We start from the raw sequence: 16116 nt of genomic DNA, 5'->3' as shown, positions 1-16116 counted from the left end.
CAGGAACAAAGATTCTCTCTCTTTTTGTCCTGATCCATTTCTATAAAAACCTGTCTGAAAACGAACTGATCAGATTTTGGCCACTTTGTGATGTCATAACGATTTTTATGACATCTCCCTCCTCCCTCTCCCCCCCCCCTAATCACCTGAATCTCTCCCTAGAGCACCATTGAGTTCTTTGTAACCAAATCTCTCTCAGAGGGGCGTGGGGAGGGGCTCCTTATTTTCATCTAAAGTAACAAACAGAGAATCAGCACTTTGGAAACAGGGCTGAAACAGAGGGGATTATGGGTAATGCTGCAATGATCTGTTTGGTGTTTGGAGCCAAACACTTCAGAGACATGTTTTGTACATATCTGAGACATTTATTGATTTGATGAAAAACAGTATAATAGGGGACCTTTAAAGAGGACATATTATGCTCATGTTCAGGTGTGGGAGAGAAACTTTTACCACAGTATGCCAATTCTTTGGTTACATGGGTCACTATCAAATCAGCATTAATGCAAAAATAAACCACCACCAACAGTCCTTCAGACACTGCACATTTTACTGACTGTCCTTTGGTATATGTATTTGTTATTCTAACCTTTTATGCTCTTAACCTTTTTCATATACATATTTTATTCAATATGCTCCTTAGATAACTTTTTCTTTTATTATTTTCTCCTCATAGCATTGTGAAGCACCTTGAGATGACGTTGTTTTTAAAAGTGTGCTATATAAATGAAATGTAATATTATAAAAAAATCAAATGGGAAATAATAAGAAGCAAGAAAACGAAACTCTTAGTTTCAAATGTTCAAGTCGAGGAATATATTCCAGGACGTTAAGTGTCGGTGGCGTCTCCCTTCTTCTGTCACGTCACCGTCGGAGCCCTGCTCACTTAGTAATACTTAGTTCAAGAGGGGTGACTTCCTGCTGTGGGCAACTCTCCAGAAAGAGACACATTGTGAGCGGTGTTCCTCCTGGGAAGGCCTCCACCTTGATGAGGAATGTGTTTACATAGCGGATTCCAACTCCACCCATTAAACAACCACAACTATTGGGGGGGGGGAGGGGTGTTATGTGGTAAGCAGTAGTCGTGCCCCTGCTATCACCCCTTGACGTTTACAAGATTAAGCAGCGGCAAACCACTTCCTTAAATAAAAAATCCCTCACCAGTCAAATGTCCTGTTTAAGAAATAAGAGCAACATTTTTACAATAAATACAACATGTTAAGGCTTCATGAGGTGATTATCCGTCGTTGAGATTGTTTCTTTTGACACTATTATTATTCAAAAAAGGGCTGCTATTCAAGACAGTAACCAAAACAACACATCAAGTCTGAGCTTGAATACTTCCCTCACATTGCCTTTGCAACTCTAGAGTTCAAAGTAAAGAGAAAGGCAGAAGGCGGTGAACTCTCTGCCACTTCCTGCGGCACATGCAAACAGCACAAGCTGCTGATGTAGCAGCGCAGTGGGGCCAAACCATTTCCTGAGCCGACAATCACACCAGGCATCCTGCAAACATCAGTCACACAGCAAACACTCGTCTGCTGAGAACCTTTCACCACAACATGTTTTGTCTTTATAAAAAGGTGTGAAAGACAACAGGGGATTGTGATCTCAAGCTATTAAAGAAGTCAATTCCCTCTCTTTACAGACTGTAATACCATAGGGTGAGTGGGTGGGGAAATTCACAGTGGAGTCCTGTGTATCAGCAAACACACAGCAAATCTGATTATTTTCCACGCTACAGAAAATAACCTTCATGTTGGAGTGCAGACAGCTAAAACTGTTTGTACAGATTAAGGTCACGGCACAAGTCAAACAGGGGCTTTATCTTATGCAAAGTCTCAAAAACAAACAGCGTAGTATTTTGTCCATGAATTCATCCGTTCTGTGCCGACTAATAAAACTACAAAGGTCATCAGTGGGGAATTACCGAGCCACGTATACTTTCCCTTTGCCCCGGCTACATTATTAGAATAACCATTACTCAGAAATGGAAGGATGATTTCCATAAAGCATTGAGAGAGCAATCTAAATGCAGAACAGGATGGACGGATGAACACATTAATGAGTTAGCTGCTAATTGTCCACTGCTAATTTACTGTGATTAAATGTACTTAATTGCGAAGGCTTAGGATTTGTAGTTTATAACGTAAACCAAGGTAACATTTCAGTGAGAAAAGAGGGGATTTGGTGGCAAAGAGAGGACTTTAATACATTAATGATTTGTAAACTAGACCTGGGTCATGTCTTTTTTTGCAAGATAGGTATACAGGTGTAAAACTGAGCTGTATGGATTTGAGCACTTCATGTCTGAGGCGCTGTTTACACGAGAACGAAACGGGTTGTATCTGCTACTTTTCTCTCGCGTATAGCCCGTTCGTTCACACGAGGCCGTAACAGAACCGCGGAAACGGACGCCGCAAACGATAACGGGTCCCAAGGTGGATAGATCTGCGGACGGAATGCTCTGGGGGGCAAACGGCTCCGTGTGTACGCCCTATACGATCATTTCCTGATAACGATGAAGCCATAGCCCCGCCTCTGCTGCTACAGATGTTAGTGCAAAATCTACAGCTCCTCTACCACAACCATCAGCAACAAGTGGACATGGAGAACTACATGAACTACATGTTGCTAAATCTACCACGGAGAATAAACAGAAGGGCAACCAGGCAACTATGGCAACCATGCTCGGGGGTCTTCTTCGCTGCTTTTGGTGTATTTTGTTGCGGAAGTACAGCGCCACTTACAGGCCCGGCATAAGTACTACAGCGTCTCCAGCGGGTCGAGAGGTCTCGTGTGGACGGACACGTTTATTGAGACGTATCCGTGTGAACAGAAGACTTTTTTGATATCGAATTCGGTTAGTTTGCGTTCCAGTGTAAATGGGGTCTGAGGGCATCATTTGTTTTCAAGAGAACCAAATGTTCATGCACTTACAAGAGAAACTGTATAATCCTCAAAAGTCTTTGGGGGAGACTGATCATGTTGGGATGAGCACAATATTGTGCAATTAACATAATATAAAGGGAAACATTACCTTCTTAATGTATGCCAATGTTACAGTTGTTGTGCAATACATCTAAATCCTTCAGAAAGTAATGCAAGCAAGTTGTCTTAACCATTTTTTGATTACTTTCTAAATGTGTCCCCAATCACACAAAAAACATTTTCAAAATCCAAAAAGAAGACAGCACAGTGGGATATCTTTAGAGGAATAAGAAGAGATGGATTGGGATTCTCCACTAATCCCAAATCCAGAGCTACAGATGCTCGGTTACACAACTGCACAGCAACGCTTTAAATCAGAAAAACCATTATCTAAAGTCAAAAACATCCAGCAGCAAGGCTACACAGACACTATCAATGCTCTAGATCGCTGCTGACACGAGTGCATTGGCACACAAAAGGTTTTGGGGTCAGACAGATTTTTTTAGAAAAAGTTAAAGCATTGTTTGGGTTTGTGTCGGTCAGATTTAATCTAGATGCGGTACAGAAGGAGATTACAGGACCAAATGCAACTGATGATGAAATGGATACCGGTTATTGCATTATCTGCAGCCTCTCCAAGTCACGTTGCTTTCCCACGCCCGAGTCTCTGCCATCATTTCACATTAAGCAACGTTAACACTTTATTGAAATCTAACTGATGTTATCTACTCATGAGTATAATGACCAGTGGTGGGAAGTAACTAAGTACATTTACTCAAGTACTATTTTGTCATACTTGTACTTTACTTGAGTATTTCCATTTAATGCTACTTTACACTTCTACTATTGTACATTTTACTCCACTAAATTTATTTAACACTTAAAAGTGACCTGCTACATAAAAAACATGTGACATCACTATATGATATAATGCAGTACCTTAGTACGAATACATATTTTTAGATCTAAAATTGTCTTAATATGCACAAACTACAACATTCAAATGTTCTTACATGTATTTGTTAGCAATCAAAAGAAGGAATAATTTAATATTCAATAATATTATAATACTTTAAAAAGAGCCATGGTGCATAATGGGTACTTTTACTTTTGATACTTTACGTAGATTTAGCCGGCAATACTTCTATACTTCTACTAAAGTAACATTTTGAATGCAGGACTTTCCTTTGTAATGAAGTATTTCTACTTTTACTTAAGTAAAGGATCTCAGTAATTCTCCCAGCACTGATGATAACGAAACACTTCATTTTTAAAATCTTAAAAATACAAATAAAACCCAGTTTAACAGCAGACAATTTAAACGTGTGACGTCATGCATGCGTGTGGGTATGTTGGGGATTTGGGCTCTCTAAATCAATTAGCTCGGATACAAGGCGGGCCTTTAAACGTTGCCAGGCAGCAACTGGTTGGCACTAGCAGCAGCTGGTGACTGGCTTATCTTTAGACCTAGCTTTGCAAAGTGTCAGATAAGTTCACTAGCTGACATTGGAAGCTAAAGTTAGCTAGCATCCAGAGGTGGAAGAAGCACTCAGGTCTTGTACTTGAGTAGAAGTAGAATTACCTGAGTGTAGGAATACTCTGTTACAAGTCAAAGTCATGCAATCAAAATGTTACTCAAGTAAAAGTACAAAATTATTGCCATCAAAAAAAAACGTACCAAAAGTAGAAGCAGTCATTATTTATATCGGTCCATTTCAGAATAATATCTATCAAATGTTTTGATCCTAATTATTTTTGTATTAAAGTGTTATCAAAGCTGGTAAAGGTGCAGCTAGTTTTAATGACTGTGTATACTGCAGGGTAGCTTAATTCGGATTTAAGTGTTGATTATATTTCACATCATTAATCCAATCTGCAAAGTAAGATAAGATATACTTTATTGATCCCAATTTGGGAAATGTCTTCGTCACAGCAGCATAGATAAGACATTGCAGATGAATTAGAGGTACATGAAATACAATTCGGAATAAATAAGACAAGGAAAGATCAAATACATAATTAAAAAAGGTATGAAATAAGTGTAATGGAGTAGAACTAGAAAAGTAGCCAAAAAATGAAATACTGAAAAGTAGAGGTCCCTCAAAATTGTACTTGAGTAAATATACTTCGTTACTTTCCACCAATGCTAGCATCTAGTCACGGTTGCTACATTAGCGTGCTAACACTGACACCTCCATGCACCCCGCCCAACACATCAGACAATGTCAAGACAGAACAACTCACACTGCTCTCACCTCTCTACCGTTAGCTTTGCGGCTAACAGGCTTCCTTATGGAGCTGAAGCTACCAATATCGTGTGCTGCGCCATGTCTAAAGCTAAGGTCACTTGTAACTTACAGGATGCCGGAGCAGGAGGTGCACACGAAGGATCCCACAGTCATGTTGGCATAGGTTGGGCCGCGCTGATCGCAGTCAAAGCACTTTCTGTTGGGAGGCAAACTCGTCATTTCTCTCAGCATCTTCAGGTGTTTCTCCTCCTGTTTTCGCTTCGCACTCGCCGCCATGGTTAGGGGATATTACAGCAGCAGGGGCTCAATAAAACCCGGGGAGGGGAGACAAGGAGGGTCAGCTAGAGCTAAAACAAAGGAAGGGCTGGTGCTTTTAAAACGGTCGCCGGTCCGTGATAAAGACAGAGAGGGAATGGGTTGGGGGGCCTTGCGTCTCCTCCTCGAATAAGAAGAGTTTGAGGCGTTGGATTGACGACACTAACGGAACAAGATGAATCCTGCCGTCGACTTCCGGTTCGTTTGATCCCGTTATACAGAGTACACCGCTTCGGTTTTTTGGGCAGGGCCAGATATTGATGACGTTACTTTCCAATATGTTGTAATATTCCCACAAATTCCCCTTAGGTCTCTGTTCATTAAGCCTATTATATATTTAAATGGAGCGTTATTACTTCTTAGTGGTCTACATTAATAATGTTGCTCTAATATCGTGTATGTGATGCGTGGTAACCACTTTTGACTGGCGTCTATTGCGATGTTGTGTTTATATATTCGTTTCTGTATATATTATAAGGTTATGAGGTAAAACAAGTAGTCTATTTAAAGAGCACACGCTGTGACTTGGCCGTGGACTTGCCAATGTAAAACGGAAGGTTAGAAAAGGACGTTAACTGTCTTGTCTCTTAAATGTCTCTTTGGTTGCAATCATGACAGTGCATAGACAGCTACAAGTCTTTCTTTAGCACATCAGCGCCACCCTGTGAATACATATAGTCACTGCAACACTAATTCTTAGTCTTTGTGTATGTTATGCTGCATTTTAGTTAGTTAGTTAAAAAATACCTTAAACATAACACGTAACATATAAGTAACTTAGATGAAACCATGCATGTCAAATCAATGGCATAATAAATAAAATGTGTTATATGATACAGTAAATACTTCTCTTGTGTATAAAAAAAACGAGGGCTGGTCTGGTTACTGCAGAGAATATGAACCATTTCCAGGAATAATACTTCGCACTAGATATTTAAAAATGTACCTAAAGGAATATTCTACATGGAAGAAAATAGACACAATCCACAATAAATCATATTTATAACTTTTTATTACAGATGAACAAAATGTTATAACAGCATAGAGTAAACCAAATGGCAATTAGTAATGAGTATTTACAAGAAAAAACAAACATGAGGGCTGTTTTGTGGCATGTTCTGCTGAACAGCTTGAAGTTTATTAGCCAATGTAATTTATGGCAACTGTGGACTTTACACACTTGAATATATTACATTAAACACTTGATTGATGATGTCCGATATAGTGGAAACCTGGCCCCTTCACCAGTCTTTTTTTACTTTTTTTATACAACATGTTTAATTGGTTCTCTTTTGTCTTGGGGACTGACATTGACATTGGTAAGTAAGGTCAATGGTGACCTTATGCTCCTTGAACTTTTCTCTACAATCCGTATAATAGCATTATCCACACCCAGATGTACTATATCCCAAATGATCTTTCGTCTTCATTCGTGCCACTTTAATGTCCAATTTTCTGCTGCAGCAAAATAGTTTTTAATTCATTAATTGCTGCTGACTGCTTGGATTAATGGCTGCTGATGTGGCTGTAGAGGAGAGAAGTCGAAGGGTCTGTGGTTCTCCGTGTAGCCGTAGAGTTTCCGGAGGGCCACGCGAGCGGCCTCTTCCTCTGCTGCTACGAGCGTCTCCCCCGGACCCTGAGCCAAGAGCTTCTTGTCGCTAAATTTGAAACAAATACACTTGTCAGATGACACACAAAACAATTTGAACAATCAGGTCTTTTAAAAATGATTGGCATCTCAGTCAAACCCTTATAAGTTTAACATGCAACGTGGTTTCATGTCAGCTTCGATTTTTTTTTATGTCAGTAAATCTTAAATGACTGTCACATGGATAACATCTAGGACTTGGGCCATTTATTGGGAAATGACACTTAGATTTTGTCCAAGATTGTGTTTGCCTGGTTGTATAGGCTGCAGTTCAGTGAAGTGCTGTCACTGAACTGTTCTAGCTGCTATGTTATTTGTCTTTACCCACTTAGCCAAAAAATGTAATTATTTATCAACGATCGTGTGAAAGCATCAATGGTCCACCCTACAATATTTATATGGAAGAGGCCGTCACAAAAATCTCAATATCTTATTGTCCGCATAGTACAGCATGCACAACAGCACACATACCTGTACAAGCCCAACAAAGTACCAGCGGTGGCAGGACGGTACTGGCTCCTGCCGCCCTGACGAGCCGAGGCTCTGGCAGGGGAAGGTTCCTCTGAGTGAGTTCCTCCACCAGCAGTCCCATGGGGTCCACAACTGTCCACATGTCAAACAGGTCCTTCCCTATCAGCTGAGTGGACAGGAAATCCTTCGGAGAGGGGAGAAGACAAGCATCATATTGCGGGAAAGACAACTCGAGTTGCCTTTTACAAAATGTTGATTACCCATAACATTCTGCAGCAAGCCTCTTACCCTGAGGAACAATCCGGCGTGCTCGGCTCCACTGCTCTCCTCCAGAGCTCCGATCACAGCCATGAATGTGGAGTGAAGCACGTCGTCAGGAACAGGACACTCCGCGCTCATGGTCAGGTCTTCAATGCCCAGGTTTCTTGCTACATAGGTCACAACTGGTGAGCTGGTGAGGTGCGCTACGACGCTCTCCACCCCTTCTCTCCGCAGCCTGGGGAAGTTGGCCCTGCACCAGTCGGACAGGAAGCTTTTAGTGAAACCCTCTCCCTTTTCACTCAGCTGAATGTTGTCTTTCAGAGCGAGGGCGGTGGTCTCCGAGTCCAACCCCAACGCCCGCCTCCTCTCCAGCTCCGCCTGCAGGTAACAGGGATTGATGAAGGCTCTCTTCAGGGCCTCCAGGGAGAAGTTCTCCTGGAGCCGGGAGCTGAACGCCTGGACCTCAGCATGGAAGTCCCATTGAGGCTGTAGAGAGCTGAAAGGGAGTCACACATGGAGTTAAATCAAAATCCGGATTTACTCTACAAAAATGTCCCAGAATAGGTCTTACATAATTACAAAAAAGGGGTTGTTACTTATGACTTGTGTTGTGTCCCTAACTTACTGTCCACTAAAGTTAATACTTTTCGCACTAACAGGAAGAGTTTAGATTAGATTTAATCACAACAGCATGTAAACAAGGCATTGCACATGTGTAAATGAACAAGAGTATAAAACAAACAAACATCCTAAAAATAGAAAATAAAACACAAGTTAAAAGTGAGGTAGAAAGTAAGGGGGAAAGTTAAGTAAAGCACCGTGAACAGCACCTTTTGGTAAATTCTTAAAATAAAATAAAAAGCACAAATTGGGGCTGGAGAGATGGCATAATGTAACTGTGCACAGTAACCCCTGGGTCCACATTAAAATCAGTAGAAATTGTACCAACACATTTGTACTGATAGAGTGTCAAATATAATTATATTATTTTATTTATCAAGCCAACTCTATCGGCTACATTATATAAACACAGTGACCAATATCAGTGGTGTAAAGTATCGAAGTAAATACTGTACTTTTACCCAACTATAACTATTGAATACCTTTAGTTACTTTGCAGATTTAGATTAATGATGTGAAATATATTCAACTCTTAAATCAGACTTTAGTTCCACCTGGAGTAAATTCTCAAGCTACCCTGCCGTATACAAAGTAATTCAAACTAGCTGCACCTTTACCATCTTTGACAACACTTTAATGACTATAATAATAATGTTTTTCTGAAAATAGGCTAATATGCATAATGAGTACTTCTGATATGATGCTAATACTTTTGTAATTTTCGTTGAATAACATTTTGAATGCAGGACTTTTACTTGTAACAGAGTATTCCTACACTCTGGTATACTTTTAAGTACACAACGGTAGTACTTCCTCCACCTCTGCACACAGTGACCAATGTGTCAGACGCAATGATGGCCTTGAGATGCTCTCTGGTGAACCCCTGTTAGCTAACGTTAGCTAATGTTAGCCTCACCGTGGCTTCGGAGCTGGAGGTCCTTCCAGCTTCAGCTTCTTCGCCATGAGGTGAGTGTATGATTTCATCCATCGCTTCTTCTCTCTAACCTGTGAAACCGACACGTTTCTGCACACACGCTGACAGTGAATCCCTAATGTTAGCACACCACGATTTAGTAACAATCCGGACGCCATGTTGACCAGTGATAGTAACTGGGTGCAACAGCTTAAACTGTCCGACTTATTATTTTCACGGGTTGCAAGGTTGCAACCAGGGTTAAACGCGCATTACCGCCACCTACTGTGCTGGAGTGTGGACCATAATTATTATAACAAATACAATAAAATGATTAATTATCTTTATTAATATGTTCGTCTTTAATAATATGAGTCTCCCTGACCCGATGTCTAATATTTTGGGATTTTGTTATTCTACTTCAAGCTTCCTGATTTATTTCTTTAACGTTTCTCTTTCTTGCCTGTATGACATGTTCTACTGTTTCCTTGACCTGACAGTGTTCACATAGTCCTGATGGATGTTTCTTCTGCTAAATGCGATGTTTTTATTCAGTCTAGTTTGTCCTATCTAAGCCTTGTTTACAAATGATCTTCCTTGGTGCTCTTTTTGTAGCACTGATAGTGATAGGGTGCAACAGCTTAAACTGTCCGACTCGGAACAAGAAACGGCCCGTTCCTGACGGTTGAGTGAGCGTTACCATGGCAACAAACATAAACGTTAAGTAATGTTAGCTTACGGAGCGGAGAGTGCCGAGTGAACTTTGCCGGACAAAACATCTTGTAAACTGCTAGATTATCAATACTAAACAAGTATTTATAATTTGTATTTATGCTGCTTGTTGATTTGATGTAACTTTTTGGAGGAGTCCACTCCTGAAGTCCAGGAAAAAAGATGGGAGATGAAGTGGATCACAAGATGAAAGATGAAGAAGTCAAGGAAAATATGGAAGATGCCAAAATAACGTCTGTTATAAAAGACACGTTTGATGACAAGATAACATATGAAGAAATCAAGGAAAAGATGGGAGATGAAGTGGTGGACAAGATAAACGATGAAGAAGTGCAGGAAAAGATGGGAGATGAAGTGGTGGACAAGATAAACGATGAAGAAGTGCAGGAAAAAATGGGAGATGAAGTGGTGGACAAGATAAAAGATGAAGAAGTCCAGGAAAAGATGGGAGATGAAGTGGAGGACAAGATCAAATATGAAGAAGTCCAGGAAAAGATGGGAGATGAAGTGGTGGACAAGATAACATATGAAGAAGTCCAGGAAAAGATTGAAGAGGAAGTGGAGGACAAGATAAACGATGAAGAAGTCCAGGAAAAGATGGGGGATGAAGTGGAGGACAAGATAAAAGATGAAGAAGTCCAGGAAAAGATGGGAGATGAAGTGGTGGACAAGATAAACGATGAAGAAGTCCAGGAAAAGATGGGAGATGAAGTGGAGGACAAGATAAAATATGAAGAAGTCCAGGAAAAGATGGGGGATGCTAAAATAACCTCTGTTATAAAAGACACGTTTGACGACAAGATAAAAGATGAAGGACTCAAGGAAAACAAAGAAAACCAGGAACCTCAGGAGGAAATGAAGAAACAGCAATGGCCACGCATGACCAAGAAGTTCCTGAGAGACCACTGTAAGCAGCTCAAACTCTACCGCACACCTCACCTGAATGACACCCTGTACCTGCACTTCAAAGGCTTCTCCACCATCGAGAACCTGGAGGAGTACACAGGTCTGAAGTGTCTCTGGCTGGAGAGCAATGGGCTTCACCGCATCCAGAACCTGGACGCCCAGGCAGACCTGCGCTGCTTGTTCCTCCACCAGAACATCCTAGAAAAGCTGGAGAACCTCGACCCTCTGGTGAAGCTCTGCACCCTGAATGTCTCCAACAACTTCATAAGCACCATAGAGAACCTCTCCTGCCTCCCGGAGCTGAGCACTCTGCAGATAGCCCATAATAAGCTGAAGACCGCGGAGGACATCGAGCATCTGAGACACTGTTGTGCAATCAGTGTGCTGGACTTGTCCCACAATCTGCTCCAGGACCCTGAGATCCTGCTGGTGCTCGAGGCCATGCCAGAACTCAGAGTGCTGGATCTGATGGGAAACGAGGTGGTGAGAAGAATCCCAAACTACAGGAAGACCATGATCGTGCGTCTGAAGCAGCTCACCTTCCTGGACGAGCGCCCCGTGTTCCCCAAAGACAGGGCCTGTGCAGAGGCCTGGGCCGTGGGGGGGCTGGAGGGGGAGAGTAAAGAGAGGGAGCAGTGGGAGACACGAGAGAGGAGGAAGATGCAGGACAGCTTCGATGCCATGACAGAGATCAGAGACAGAGCCCTGGAGAGAAAACGCCTGCGAGAGCTGAAGGAGAAAGGTAAACAAACATGTTGCTCACATACATGGATATGCATCTGTAGGAGAAGGGGGGGGGGGGAGTGGTGAAGTACTTGTAGGCTACTTAAGTAGATCCTTCTGGTATCAGCACTTAACTCCACTATTTATTTTTCTGACAACTTTTTAATTTCTAACACAAATACCTACTTTTTACTGGCTACATTTTTTAAATAGGCACGTTACTTTGAATCTGCATTTGGTGGCGTGATCATTATTATTTACTGTCATTGCGCGCCTGTTTCGTCCTAATGTCAGTGGAAAATATTCCGTTACAAAACTGCGATGATAGCAAGTAATCATTCAAATAATTGATAGTGAATAATTATTATGCCATACGTATACCTGGTTTGTTGGAGCTACACATTGTTTTTTTTTTATGTAAAGGTCCCCTATTATACTGTTTTTCATTACTTTATTATAGGTCTCAGATACAAAACATGTTTCTAGTGTTTGGCCTCGAAATACTAAACAGATCATGCTTTGTAGTAGGTCTGCACGATATATTGTGTCATGACGATAATCGCGACATGCGCGATATTCACATCGCAGGACGTGCGATTCTTTTAATTATTATTTTTCTAAATATATATTTTTTTAAGACGTGCGATATTAAGTAGGCAAATTAACTCAAACACGTCATGTTACAATTCTTTTGCTGCTTGCTACAAAAGGAAAACTTGCGGCTCTCATGTCAGNTACCCCACCTTTAAGTACGTTTCAAAGCCCAAACTTCTATACTTTTACTTGAGTAAAGAAGTTTATTCAAATAGGGGAGTATTTTTAAACACAAGTATCTGTACTTGTACTTTAGTGAAGGATGTGTGTACTTCGGCCATCTCTGGAAGCCATGAATATCAGAGACTGGGGACTTCTGTTGTACATTGAATAAGGTTTTTGATATAGCAAAGACAACCAGGCCCGACCTCAGCCTCTCAGCGCCTTTGGTTGTTCCTGAAGTCGCTCCAGCATCTTTTAACATTGTCATATTTTTGTTCAGGGTTGACTGAGGGTTCCACCTCTCCAGAGACTAGTGAGGATAATGAAACCCAGGTTGTGACTCCATCAAAAGAAGGGCTGATCGAGTCGTTCGTGCAGGACTGCCTGGATGTTCACGAAGAGTTCTTGCAGAGTGAATCCACACAGGGGTCCGATGAACATCTGCCAAACAGTGAACATCTGGAAGAAGTTGAAGGTCTACAGAGGGAGAAGTTAGAGGAAGATGACCTGGAGACATCTGTGACGGAAGAGAAAGAGAATCCAGAGCAGGAAAACATGATCGAGCAGTTTGGAGAGAAGCAGCCGTCTCCGGTTGAAGATGCTCTACCACCACATGGTCCAGGACCGCTGGTTACAGAGCTGGAGGATGACGAGCAGCTGGAGACCATTCACCTTCCTCTGCAGCGCTCACTGCGCATCGAAGACCTGCCTGACCTGGAGGACGTGGACACAGAGGACTACACTGCCATGTTCTCATCTCAGCAAGCTTACAGACCTAAGATAGAAGTCATATCAGGAAGCAGTGAGGAGGAGGAGGAGGAGGAGGAGGAGGAGGAAGAAGAAGAAAAGGAAGAGGAGGAAGAATCCACGGAGAGCGACAGCGATAACAGCCCCAGCTTCGGTCAGGATGAAATGGCATCGTTCTTAAAGAGCGGATCCTCTGAGGTCTCCAACAGCTCCTATGCTTTAGTGTATCCAGGAGATGGGGCAATCCATTCTGAGCCAGTGCTGAGGATCAAACCAAAGCAAACCCCCGCTCCACCTCGCTGCCTGATTGAGGAGGTGGAATGATGCTAATGATGATGCTACGTATGCTAATAAGCCGAGTGAGACCAAAAAGAGCCCCATCATCATATTTAGCTGTTGTTGTATTTAATGTGATTAGTTGACTAGCTTATTTTTGTTTAAACATTTCAAAGCCAGTTTGTTCCTATGGTTGTTGATTGTATCGCTATGAAAACAGAATAAAGTTTACATTATTAAACGTTTTCTTTGTAATATTTGATTTTTTTTCTCTTACACTTTTATATTAGGGTGGCCTTGAAGTAAATCATATTTTTTTCAATAAATTGTAAGATAGCTACTCTTACTTTTAGGCATTTTTAGAGCATTCAACGACAGGATTATTCTTAGGGAAATTAGCATTCAAGCTATCAGGGTTAAGAAAAACCAAAAAAACGATGTCAGTCAAATTTGAGATCAATATGGTCTATACTTACGTAACAGCAAAATTGTGTGGAAAGATGTGTGTGTATAACTTAATGCATCAATAATAATAATACAGGACAACATGTGATACGTATGGTTTTACTAAATTGTTTTACATTTCCCAGTTCAGGTCACATATTACTCTCTTTCCAATAAATATCCAACATGTTTGCACCCCCACACTGAAGCGCTATTGTACATATTTTGGTAAACTATGCTTTTCTGAATGACTTATTTCTCTTGGTGACACGGACAAATATTTACAACAAGTCATGCTTTAGCGTTGAGCGAGAAGATTTGTAATAAAAACAAAACATAGGACAACATGGGACAGGATGACATAAGCGTAAAAAAATAAAACTGTACATGTATTAAATAAACCAAATCAAAGAAAAAGAGTACGCCCTGTGTGGAGCAAGCCGTGTACATGTGGGATGTCCTCACACAGGGACTGAGTGCAGCGAGTATAGCTAATATTTGACACATAGAGTAAGGGATGGTACGTTCTTCTGTCTCGGTGACGGAGGGAACGCAGCTCTAACGTCTCAACCACACCCAGGTGTTGACCAGCCAGAAAGCCACGGTGACGGAGTACAGGATCATCTCTCGCTTCGCACGCTCCTTGTTCTCCTCCTCCAGATGCTGAAGTCTCCGGTTCAACTTGATGAGCTGCAGACAAATTACACATAAAACTATTCTCAGTCACAGTGGCTCAGGATTAGCTCTCGCACCATACGTAGAAATACTGTTTATTTGTATAGCGGTTAGCAGCTGTATTCGATAAATAGGCTCAACACTTTGTCATATCAGACTATCAGAAGTAAGATCATAGTGGAAAATATTCCGTTACAAAACTGCAATGATAGCAAGTAATCATTCAAATAATTGATGGTGAATAATTATTATGCAATACGTATACCTGGTTTGTTGGAGCAACACATTGTTTTTTTTTTATGTAAAGGTCCCCTATTATACTGTTTTTCATTACTTTATTATAAGTCTCAGATATATACAAAACATGTTTCTAGTGTTTGGCCTCGAAATACTAAACAGATCATGCTTTGTAGTGAGGCTGTACGATATGTCGTGTTGTGACGATAATCGCGATATGCGCATGCAGGACGTGCAATTCTTTACATTAAAAAAAATATATATATTTTTGTTTTTTCAAAAATATATATATTTTTTTTAGGACGTGCGATATAAAGTTGGCAAATGAACTCAAACACGTCATGTTACAATTCTTTTGCTGCTTGCTACAAAAGGAAAACTTGCGGCTCTCATGTCAGGGGTACTTGAGTGAGTGACAGCAAACCACCAATCACAATCAAATCTCTAAAGCAAACAGACCCGGTGATTAAAAGGTAAAAACACTGAATAAAGTTGCTTCATGTGTTTCTCCAGGGCAGTTCGGCGCTGCTAACCGCGCACGTTGTTTTCTTAGTTGGGGGTTTTTCTGTCTCCATGACTTACTCTGTGTCCAAAGCGTACACACACTCATCATCAAATGCTCCCAACAGTTCAACTGGGCCGTCAGATCTGAATAAAGGATCTGATTATAACTCAAACAGGAAATAACAAACACTTCCTCCCTCCCTCCTCCTCCTCCTCCTCTTCCTCCTCTGTGCCTCCTGCTCCTCTTTGGTGTTTCTGTGTTTTACTCAGAGATGAATTCTGTCAGTGAGCTGAAACACCGACACCAGCAAATCTGTTGATTATCATTTTGAAAAATCATGCAGCAGGATTATTGTTGTTTGATTTATTTCCTTGTGGCTTTGACGCTTTTTTGCATTTACGAAAAATATTTTCTACTTTTTTGCTTTGATTGTCATTTTCTGTGACTGTTCATATTTCTCTATCTCTCATCGCTCCACCTGGACCAAAGACCTCTTCAAGGGAGATTCAACATGTTACAGACTACTTTAATACAACATTATATTACTATTCATTTAGATAATATAGGCCCTTTTTCATTTAATTTAAAAACATCATGTTCTCTTGAGATTAACAGAAAAACATTTAAAGGGGACCTATCATGCAAAAGTCACTTTGTGATGTCTTTTATACATAAAGATGTGTCCCCGGTGTGTCGGGGAACTCAC

General features: G+C 41.1%; 3 protein-coding genes across 3 annotated transcripts in view; 1 reads left to right on the top strand and 2 right to left on the bottom strand.

Annotated features, from left to right (window-relative positions):
* Nucleotides 1-6489: 6489 nt before the first annotated feature.
* mrpl44 (mitochondrial ribosomal protein L44) lies at nucleotides 6490-9648 on the bottom strand. Its single transcript, XM_010776720.1, has 4 exons — nucleotides 9413-9648; nucleotides 7903-8371; nucleotides 7615-7798; nucleotides 6490-7153 (listed from the first exon to the last, which is right to left on the bottom strand). Exons 1-4 carry the CDS (start codon nucleotides 9586-9588, stop codon nucleotides 7110-7112), a joined length of 873 nt encoding a protein of 290 aa, XP_010775022.1. The 5' UTR covers nucleotides 9589-9648; the 3' UTR covers nucleotides 6490-7109.
* A 486-nt stretch (nucleotides 9649-10134) lies between these two features.
* Nucleotides 10135-14020, top strand: dnaaf1 (dynein axonemal assembly factor 1). Its single transcript, XM_010776719.1, has 2 exons — nucleotides 10135-11789; nucleotides 12807-14020. Exons 1-2 carry the CDS (start codon nucleotides 10304-10306, stop codon nucleotides 13595-13597), a joined length of 2277 nt encoding a protein of 758 aa, XP_010775021.1. The 5' UTR covers nucleotides 10135-10303; the 3' UTR covers nucleotides 13598-14020.
* Nucleotides 14021-14101: 81 nt separating this feature from the next.
* Nucleotides 14102-16116, bottom strand: part of mffa (mitochondrial fission factor a) — a gene marked incomplete at its 5' end in the record, with an annotated part of 7627 nt that continues 5612 nt past the window's right edge. Inside the window, one exon of the mRNA XM_010776721.1 lies at nucleotides 14102-14683. Coding sequence (XP_010775023.1) covers nucleotides 14552-14683 — 132 coding nt within the window. The remainder of the gene's footprint in view (nucleotides 14684-16116) is intronic.

The sequence above is a fragment of the Notothenia coriiceps genome, unplaced genomic scaffold, assembly GCF_000735185.1.
Source record: "Notothenia coriiceps isolate Sejong01 unplaced genomic scaffold, NC01 NC01_scaffold00017285, whole genome shotgun sequence".
NCBI lineage: Eukaryota > Metazoa > Chordata > Actinopteri > Perciformes > Nototheniidae > Notothenia > Notothenia coriiceps.
The sequence above is the reverse complement of the archived record's forward strand: the minus strand, read 5'-3'. Positions and strand labels throughout refer to the sequence as shown.

Bases quoted from the DNA above. Each gene is read 5' to 3' on its own strand.
- mrpl44 (XM_010776720.1), bottom strand. From the start codon at position 9,588: ATGGCGTCCGGATTGTTACTAAATCGTGGTGTGCTAACATTAGGGATT. The intron at 8,372-9,412 runs GTGAGGCTAACA...ACTCCCTTTCAG, and splicing joins CCTCCAGCTCCGAAGCCACG to CTCTCTACAGCCTCAATGGG. The intron at 7,154-7,614 runs GTATGTGTGCTG...TTTCAAATTTAG, and splicing joins ACTTTGTTGGGCTTGTACAG to CGACAAGAAGCTCTTGGCTC.
- dnaaf1 (XM_010776719.1), top strand. From the start codon at position 10,304: ATGGGAGATGAAGTGGATCACAAGATGAAAGATGAAGAAGTCAAGGAA. The intron at 11,790-12,806 runs GTAAACAAACAT...ATTTTTGTTCAG, and splicing joins GCGAGAGCTGAAGGAGAAAG to GGTTGACTGAGGGTTCCACC.